The 9,866-nt window shown below is 44.8% G+C and overlaps 1 protein-coding gene across 1 annotated transcript in view; it reads left to right on the forward strand.

The window, feature by feature from the left end:
- Positions 1-577: 577 nt before the first annotated feature.
- Positions 578-9,866, forward strand: part of Srd5a2 (steroid 5 alpha-reductase 2) — a 36,356-nt gene continuing 27,067 nt past the window's right edge. The window contains exon 1 of the mRNA XM_005367944.2: positions 578-858. Within this exon, the coding sequence (XP_005368001.1) occupies positions 578-858 (281 nt within the window). The remainder of the gene's footprint in view (positions 859-9,866) is intronic.

Consider the following 9,866-nt stretch of genomic DNA (forward strand, 5'->3'; position numbering starts at 1 on the left):
TTTCGAAGCACCAGACTGCCAAGTCTAAAGTCCAAGGAAGTACCTGGGGTTGGTTAGAAACTAAGGGGAGGGAAGAAGCATCGGCCACTGGAGCAGGTGGAAGTCCTGGTTAACGAGATCTGTAGTGGGCATTGCCTGGCGACAGCGCAGAGAGTGTGCTTAAGGGATGGAGAAGCATCAGTGCCTTCGTCTGGGCTCTTGCTTGATCCCAGAAGTTGCAGAATTGGTGAGGAGCAAGTCATCCTAGGGCCACCTGAAGGGGAGCGGAGTTGAAATCGATGCAGACAGACGGCGGCACGGGCGAAGGAAGCTCCCCCCCCCCCCCCCAAGCACTCTTTGACTCCACAAGAGCTTTGGTCCTGTGCCCCAGCTGCAAACTAAAGAGCCAGCCGAGAGAAATGGGCGTTGCTTCTAAGCAGAGCCATGGCGGGCTGCGCCAAGGTGGGAGGCAAGATGGAGGGGGGCTAAGGGGAGGGAACCCAGGTTCGAAGGGCGGACACGGGGTGGCGTCTGATGCTCCATAAAGGGGCAGCGCTCTCCGTCACGCGTGCGGCAGCCACCAGCTGTGAACAGCGAGATGACGATTGTGTGCCACCAGGGCCCGGTGCTAGCAGGTAGCGCCACTTTGGCTACCTTGGGATCCTTGATCCTGTACTCAGGGACACCTGGCAGGTACGGGAAACACAGCCAGAGTGCATCGTCGGGAGTTTCCCTCCTGCCTGCACGAATCGCCTGGTTTCTGCAGGAGCTTCCCTCCTTCGTGGTGTCAGTTGGGATGCTCGCTTGGCAGCCCCGCTCCCTCTTCGGACAGCCCGGGAATGTGCTGCTGGGTCTCTTCTCCGCACATTATTTCCACAGGTTAGCGTTTTTCTCTGCAGAGCTCAGCGTCGGGCTGGGCTCCACGTCGAGGGGTAGCATGCTCAGTGGGGAGAAGCTCGGAGTGAGGCGGACTTTGAGTGCCAGACGGGCCCCCAGCTTCGGGCTGAACTTCCCAGAGTTGGGGCTGCTCCGGCGGGTCAGGAGCAGCCTTCACTGTCCCTTGAACGCCCTTCAGATACTCCAAACTGTCCGGCAGTGCTGGAGAGGAAGTGGCAGCGGCCAGAGTGGGTTGGGAAAGCTGGGGAGCCCAGGCTGGAAAGGAGCTATTGGCCAGGGCGCGTCCCTCTCCAACCATTCACCTCGCCAAGAGCCTGCTCAGTCTGGAGACCTCACCTTTTTGTTGTAGAGCTAGGTCAGATTGGTTCAGGGATTTGGCGAGGTGAGGTCTCTGGAACTCTCTGAAGTTCTATCGGTGTAGTCTTTGTGTGATTGAAGACGGAGGTGGGCAGAGTCCAGCCTGGACTTCACAGATGAGAACAGGATAGAGTGGGGTTTCTGCTTAGACCCCACCTTGCAAAAACCGCGCTCACTGCCAATTGCTGTGCCCACCTTTCCAGGTCATTCAGGACTTAAAAGGTGAGCGACCCAAAGCTAATGGAGAGGGCAAATATTCTCGATGAGTAACTTCGAGTTCAGAATTTTGCCTTTCTCGCGCGGGAGGAAAGACAGGAAGGCGATCAAAGAGAGACTGAGAGTCCAAGGATTGTTCAGCCTCCAACCGAGAGGACCAGGGGGAAGGGCATAGCGGAAGCGCCTGCGATGCCCGTTTAGCGTCTGTTGTCTTGTTTGGCTTCACTGTAAACATACAAGATGTCCTTGGTACGCCCACTGTACAGTAAAAGAAACGGAGACTGAGAAAGGTTATGGAGGGGAAGGTAAGTGACCCCGCTGGTGCCTGGCAGGGTTCCCAGCTCATTTCCGCTGAACAACTTCAGTTCAAGCCCCGCCCCCTTTCAAGACAGGTAGCTACTCCCTGCAACTAAACAGCAGGGGCCATGGGGGAGGGAAAGGCTGCTAAAGGCTGGCTATGCTGATCTGAGCGGGGGTGGGGGGCAGATCAAGTCGATTTAGGTAAGTTAGATTTAAAAAAAAATCTGTGGGAGACTAAGAGTTTCCTCTTAAGGAACACCTCATTTCCAGGAAAGAAGGGGCCAGACATATAAATTTAAACTTAGTGATCATGCAGTGTCAACGGAATTCTCATTCATTTAGTAAAGATAAGTACTGGCAAGTAGGAATACATTAATGTTTGTCCAATAAATATTTTCCAAGAGCCTGTTGTGGACGGGATCCCAGGGTAACTGTCACTTTATTTTATGGAGGTGTACAGAAAGAAGGATGTTGGGTGCAGGAGATAAAAGACAAGCATTTGATTTTGCTTGCTGGGAATAGACATTTGACAAGAAAATATGACTGTATGGACATTTATTACCTTCAGATTTACTTTCGGTCAACATCAACCTCCCCTGCCAGGGTTTTTTGAGACAAGGTTTATTATGTAATTCTGACTGGCTTGGAACTCACAAAGAAGATTCCCTGGTCTCTGCCTCTAGAATGTTGAGATAGCTTGGATCTAAACAATATTTTTATGAGTCCGTTTCATATAGAAAAATGATGAATATTTTCTGACAATCCTATAAACTTTTTTTTTTGAGACAGGGTTTCTCTGTAGCTTTGGAGCCTCTCCTGGAACTAGCTCTTGTAGACCAGGCTGGCCTTGAACTCACAGAGATCCTCCTGTGTTGGGATTAAAGGTGTGTACCACCACCGCCCGGCTAGATTTTAGATTTTTTTTAAACCCCAAAGGTGTTTTGTGCAACAAAATATGACCAGTATCCTCTAAAACAAACGAAGAAGTAATTGCCCATAAAACAATTAAGTACATGTTGTCCATCATCTTCAGAGGAACTTTAAATGAATCAGGGATTCAATCTGTCTGAGAGAAATTTGCCCCCTGAAAACACAGCTCTGAGTGACTTGTCGCTTGGTCACCAGGATATGATATTTGTGGACCTTCCCACCTGTGTTTCAACTCTTCCTCTGAGACTTCTGAGCCCTTCCTGTGCTGTTGTTTTGGGCGCTTCTTAGATGTTAGACTGTGCCCAAGACTCTATGTGATGTAGGTACTAATCCTTACACCAACCAGTTAGATAGGGATTCCAATCACCTCCATTTTGCATATGGGAAATTGGAACCAACAGCATACTGTGCTAAGTTACCCCAGTGCCTGGGCAGTCTGAAGACTCTGAGTCGATACCTGGGCGCTTGGATCCCATCTTGGGCTCTCACCACAGTGACAGGCTGTTCAGACCTGTTTTTCCTTTTTAAAAGTCATAAGTTTAACACTGTTACTGTTTTAGTCACACAAGGTAACCCATGATTGCTAAGGCAAAAACTGAATTTAAAAGAATATAAATATACTTTTAATATGTAATTCATGAATCAAAACATGTCTGTCATTCTTTTTAGATGTTAACAGATTTTCACACATCCTTCTTATATCAAATACATAAATTTTGTTCTACCTGAATAACATTTTAAGGCTTTCAAAAAATTAATCTTTGTGTGTGTGTTTCTTGCAATGCATTCTCCAGGTTATTTGGGCCAAGAACTTGTGAGCAATTCTGTCTCTACCTCCATCTTAAGGTAGGAGTTCTGGATTACAGATTGTATGACATTGGCCTTTATGTGGGTTCTTAAGACCCAAACTCGGGGTGTCAGGCTTATGTTGCAAACATTTTTACCTGCAGGGTCTGCTAAATATTTTATGATATGTATCTCCCTACATTAGTGCACACTCTTTGGACATATCTTTTCCGTGTCTGCTTTGGATTTAGTCTCATGTAAAAAGGCATGATTTACCTACCTCCCCTCTGACAGCTGTAAATCAATTTGACTGATAGGTTAGATGAAAAGGTACCGTGCACTTTTTGGTACCCAATTCAGTTCAGAAGGTAGCTTTTGCTTTGCGTTTGCCTAGAATTTGTGAGGCTCTGAAAAAAGTAAAGATTAGAATGCTGTGAAGATTCTTTAGGCTCCTGGTATAAATATTCCCGGAGGATTTAGGATCCATTGGCTTGGAAACAAGAATGAATTAAGTCAGCAGCATCAGGTTGTCCTGCTACAACAGAGGATTAGATGGGGGACTAGTTCTGAGGAAGACGAAAGGCATAGGTTTGGCTCACATTCTTTTAAAGTGTTCATTGGGGACCATTCAGTGCAGCAAGCTATTCTATGGGGGGGGGGGGTTGTTAAATCTTAGTCCACTTCCCTCAGCACAAGGATAACACACTAGACTAAGACCCACAAGGACAAGCTCTTTTCTCCTTTTGTACCATCTCTTTACACGCTGTGCTCTTAGAGAAAAGTGTTGGTATACAGCTGGCACCCACCTCAAATGTGTCAAATGCAGGAATGAACTCGACCGTTGATGACAGACGGCATTGTGGGAGTGCTGGCAATCACTTAGGAATCATTATCGCTGAAGCTGCATGGCCAGGTCAGCTCACATCATGTCCTTTTTTCAGAGTCTATTGTGGTGAATTGTTTAGCCACGTGGAAATGACTGTTGCCTAACCCCACTGAGTTGATTGCAGACAGTTATCTCACCTCCTGCTGACCTCTGCTCCAGTGCTGGAAGCGCTCTTTGACCATATTCTTTTTCGATATTCTCTGTCCCAAGAACACTTGGTCTCCTACATTGCAGCCATCACTGTCACTTAAGTACCTGGCATAGATGCTATCTTTTTAGAGAATTGCAAGTGGCATCAATAATAATAAAGTGACCTTAAAAAATTTCTTCCCTCAGAAGGTTAGAAGAGCTGGATATGGCGGTGAACGCCTTTAATCCTAGTGTTCGGGAGGCAGGGGCTGGAGGGTCTATGTGTGTTTGAGGCTATTAGGGCCTGGTCTTTATGGGGAGTTCAGGCCAGCCAGGGCTGCAGAATCAGACCGTTGTCTCAACAAAATAAGACAACAAAAACAAAGATAAAAAAAAAAAACCCAGGTTAGATGATATTGAACTGTGAGAGTCACACTGGAGTCTTAGGACTTCTAAGAGATGCTAAACTATTTCCCAGTCAACAAAGTAAGAGGATGGCTTTAATAGAAAGTGCTTGTTGCTTTCTCCAAGAACTCTCCTGCAGCCCAAATTCTTCCATATCACTTAGGACTCAGACTAGGCTTCATTTCTGGCAAGAAACCATGACTAAACCACGGCTACTCCGTGACCCTATCCTGATGCCGTGCCTCAGTTTCCCAAAGGCCCTTTGCACATGGGTTAAAATCTAGTCTAAGAAGACTTAGTCCCCTGTGTCCACCTTTCACAACCCCCTCCCTCTCCTTTCCAACCTCTGCATTTTACAGAAACCATGCACCCGAGTTTGAGCTGACGAGCAGCAAAATGAGGTTTTGTCCTAAGTCCTCCTGGCCCTGGGGTCAGTGGGTCACTCTTCATCTACGAGGTGCAGATGTCTCAGGTATTCAGGAACAGGATTACTAAGGCCCACTAAGACAATTCACGGGCTGAAAATCAGTGATGATTAATGTCTCCATTGGTGACAACAGACAGGTCTCTGTTCTTCTAGACATGCAACATGAAATAAGCAACATGCTTTTGGTCATGTGTTGAGGGCATTCATGATATGTAATTTTTATCTATTGACATTCATTGAAAAAAAATTTAGAGTAAGAGTCAGCAGACATTTTTCTCTTTCTTTCTTTCTTTCTTTCTTTCTTTCTTTCTTTCTTTCTTTCTTTCTTTCTTTCTTTCTTCCTTTCTTTCTTTCTTTCTTTTTTTAAGACAGAATCTTAAGGTAACCCAGGCCTGAACTCACTGTTCTCCTGTCTCAGCTTCTTGAGTGCTCTGGTTACTGGTGTGTGCTCCTGGCCACAGCAAACTTGAAAGTCAGATGGTTATTATTTTAGATTTTGCAGCCATTTAGTCTCTTTTTTGCAGTAAAGGACCCCCTTTTCGGGATGTAGCAAAAAGCAGCATTGGTAGATATTATGTAAGCAAATGAGTGCTGTGTGTTTGTGTGCCAATAAAACTTTGTTTACAAAAGCAGGTAGTGGTCCAGATTTGGCCCTTGGGCAACAACTTAGCAACCCTTAAGAAAACAATGAATGGCATAGGTTTACATTCAGTGCCCTGGGGAGTCTATGGTAAAGCTTGGTTAAATTCTATAGCAAGGCATTGGGCGTGTTTTACAAAGCATGTGCTATATTTAATTAGAGACTAGGTAGCAAACATGGCTGTCTGAGAATTCTCAGGCTCCAGGTCCTTTATGTGGATGCCTGTCAGAGGGAGCATCCGTCCTGAAGTTTTCCTTTTTAAAGGGACGACATCATAAGCACATCCGAAGGACTGTATGGTTGTTTACCAAAATGTAAACACACCATGGAGTTCTTGACCATGGCAGAAAGGACCAACTCCTTGCTGGCATTAAATCTAACTTAGGGCACAGAAAAAGAACAAGCAAAAACAAGCAAACAGGGATCCAAATGTGTGCTCTGTGTCCAGGTGATGGGTACTGAGTTACATGACAAAGAAGAGGAGTGGGTGGGGCTTGAACTCCTCACCTCTACCAGAGTCTTGAATGTCCCTAGGGTTTGCCAAGTCCTACAGAAAACAAAATGAACTATACTGTTCTGGGTGCTTGCCTTCAGGGGAGAAGTAGGCGAGGGCCATTAGTGCATGCTTGCCACTGTTTCCCGGTGGACACTTGGGTGGTAGCAATATCAGCAAGGAAGAGATGAGGGGGCAATGTGAACAGAGAGGGCAAAGGTACATCACTGACATACTGGGACCCTGGGACCTGTCTGTGTTTGAGTGCACGTGAGACAGGGCAGATTGAAGATGGGTTTTGAGGGGTGTGTGTGTCCCCAAACAGCTCCACTGTTGCCTCCCAGACAGAACGAGGAATTGATAGAGACAGACCACCACCCTTCCTACAGACAAAGCTGGTTTAGGGGACAGTGAGAAAATATGATCACGTGGGTATTCTAACACCTTGTCTTCAAACTGCCTCATGCACGTTGCTGGACAACTGGAGGTTTTCCTTGGGTGTGTTTACTCTGAGAAGATGGAAAGGCTGAAATATGTGCACTTTTTGAGAGATCCTGTTCTTACATTGGCCCGTTGAGTAAATCACTTTTCCTTCAGTGAGGAGGAATGGGCTGAGGACAGTTGGAGAGGGGGACATGCATTTTCTTTCTTTCTTTTTTCTTTTCTTCTCTTCTTCTTCTTCTTCTTCTTCTTCTTCTTCTTCTTCTTCTTCTTCTTCTTCTTCTTCTTCTTCTTCTTCTTCTTCTCAGAATCCACCAGTTTTCTCTCTTAGGAGTTTTGGCAGGATGCGGCAACTTGCTTCTGGAACCTGGGATTCTCTCCACCCTGCTGTTGACTCTGTAGATCAGTGGGGGAGCCTCAGCCCAACTCAAGTTGTTCCAGAAGTTTCTGTCCTCAACGCAGAAGCCTCTAATGACCCTCAGCCCAACACAGGAGCTCTAAAACTTAAAAACCTCTGAATTGGGTCCAACAGTGCAATTTGCCTTCCATTTGGTTATGGAAACAGGGAGAAGGGGGAGGGGAAGCCAATATTTATTGGGCTCTGGGTGTTCCGGGCATTATGCTAATGATTTACACGGGTCATCCCATTTTGTTCTTACTTGTGCTGTTCCTCGGTGAGTGTGTGTCGAGCTGTGGTGGGTGAGTGGATTGGAGCCGTGTGTGAAGGCAAGCGCTTGAGCTGATCCCCCAACGATGATGGCACATCTCTGGATTGGTGGGTGGAAATGGGATACCCTGTCATGAAAGGGGCTCATCTGGTGACCCCTGACTTAGAACCATCCTGCACCCTATACACTCAGTCTTGGACTGTCTCCTCACTTTTTAATTCTTAACATCCTCTGCATCTACTGGTTGATCCTATTACCAAGGTCTGAAGTCAGGCTCTGGGCCATTTTCAAAACTGGTCCATTATATTTGATCCATGTTGCTGGCTCTTTATTACAAAATGGCATATTTTTGGCTTTCTTATTTTTTTCTTCTTCTATTAACCATCTGAAGATCCTTTTCAGTGGAGAGGGTTTTGCCTCTCCGCTTCTACCGCCTTTTTTACAATACAGGTGGCTGCGCTTCTGCACTTCCAGCCTTGCCTGTTCTGTGCCCCCATTTCTTGGGGAAGCTCCTTTACATGCCCAAAGCTACATATTTAATGAACAAATCTAAATAGTGGTCTATCCGATTGTCTTCTTTTTTAATAACTTATTTATTTCTATTTTATGTGCATTGGTGTTTTACCTGCATGTATGTCTGTGTGAGGGTGTTAGGTCTTGGAGTTATAGATGGTTGTGAGCTGCCACGTGGGTGCTGGGAATTGAATCCAGGTCCTCTGGGAGAGCAGTGTTCTTAACTGCTGAGCCATTTCTCCAGCCTTTCAATTGTCTTCTTATTAAACTTTAAGGTTATTTATATACTTGAACACACATATTTTGCCAGATAGGCATTTAGCAAGTATTTTTCTTTCACCTTGTAGTTTTTCCTTTTCTTTAATTCTCTGTCTTCTGCAAAGCAGGGGCATTTAACTCAGCTGCTCTTGTTTATCCATTTATCTGTGCTTTTGTTGTCATAGGAAGCCTTTGCCCAACCTTTGGTAAAAAGGGTGCTCTCTTGTGCTTCCTTCATGAAGGTGTACAGTTTTGGGTTTTGTATTTAGGCCTATGGTTCAGTTTGAGCTACTGCTATCTCTAGCATTACAATATGAATCAAAAGTCCTTCTGCATATGGGCAACCAGTTGTTCTAGTATTACTTACTAAAATATGTTCTCTTCTAATAATTGACTTTACACTTTTTCTTAATGGAAAAATTACACAGATACATGTTTTACCTAAGAAAATAGCTGAATACTCAATAAGAACATGAAAAGATTCTCATCATGAGCTAGCAAGAAAAATGCAAATTAAATTATGATATCATTGGGAACCTAACAAGTGGGCTAAAGGAACATGTAGCATATGTAGCTCTCACACATTGCTGATTGAAATGTAAAATGATAAGTTCCTTGGGAAATATTTTGACAGTGTTTGAAAAAGCTAAACATTGAAAGAATTTTAAAAAGTAAGTGTTTACATTCTCTTCGGTTCATGACATTTCATTTCTGGATATCCCCTGCTCCCAGTAAAAGTGCATGTTCATAGACTGACTTGCTTGGAGATATTTGCAATAGCTCTTTTGCTGGTAGCTCTAAATTGGAAATATTACAAATGTTAGTCAGTAGGCGAAAGTAATAAACTGTGATATAAATATACAACAAACCATTCCTCAGAAATAAAATGAATGGAATATTGGCACATGTCACGGTATGGAAAAAGGGTAAAATAATTCTAGGAAAAAGGAACCAAGCCAAAATGAACGCACGCTTTCTCATTCCAGTTCTATAAAGCCCTAATAGCATGTGATGACATAAGGGGTACCCTGTGGTTTGCTGAAGGTACAGAGGACATGAAGGATCTCTTGGTGGCAATGGTCACGGCTGGGTTTGATGTGATGCAGTGTCATGGATATGCACACACCTAAAGCATCAAATCATACACTTTAAGACTGTTCCATTCAGTTTCATAGTACATAGACCTAAATCTGTCCTTAAAAAGAGCATTGGAAATCCTGTGTGTATGGCTGTGGGTCCCTGAGAATTATTCAAGTTTTCTATAGAAATATTCTGGTAATGTTTAACAGGATTGGAAAAGTAATTCATTTTTGGGGGTGCATGTAGAAGGAGCAGCGGGCTGCGTTCCTGCCGTCCAGCTCCCGGCTGCCTGGCTAGCTTATGCCCCGAAATAACAACACACAAATTGTATTCTTTTAAACACTGCCTGGCCCATTATATCTAGTCTCTTAAGAGCATTCTGTTCTGTCTACTCCACCCACCTAAGGGCTGGCCTATCAAATGGGCCAAGGCAGTTTCTTTATTAACCAATGAAAGTAACT

The sequence above is a fragment of the Microtus ochrogaster genome, unplaced genomic scaffold (assembly GCF_000317375.1).
Source record: "Microtus ochrogaster isolate Prairie Vole_2 unplaced genomic scaffold, MicOch1.0 UNK26, whole genome shotgun sequence".
NCBI classification, from domain to species: Eukaryota; Metazoa; Chordata; class Mammalia; order Rodentia; family Cricetidae; genus Microtus; species Microtus ochrogaster.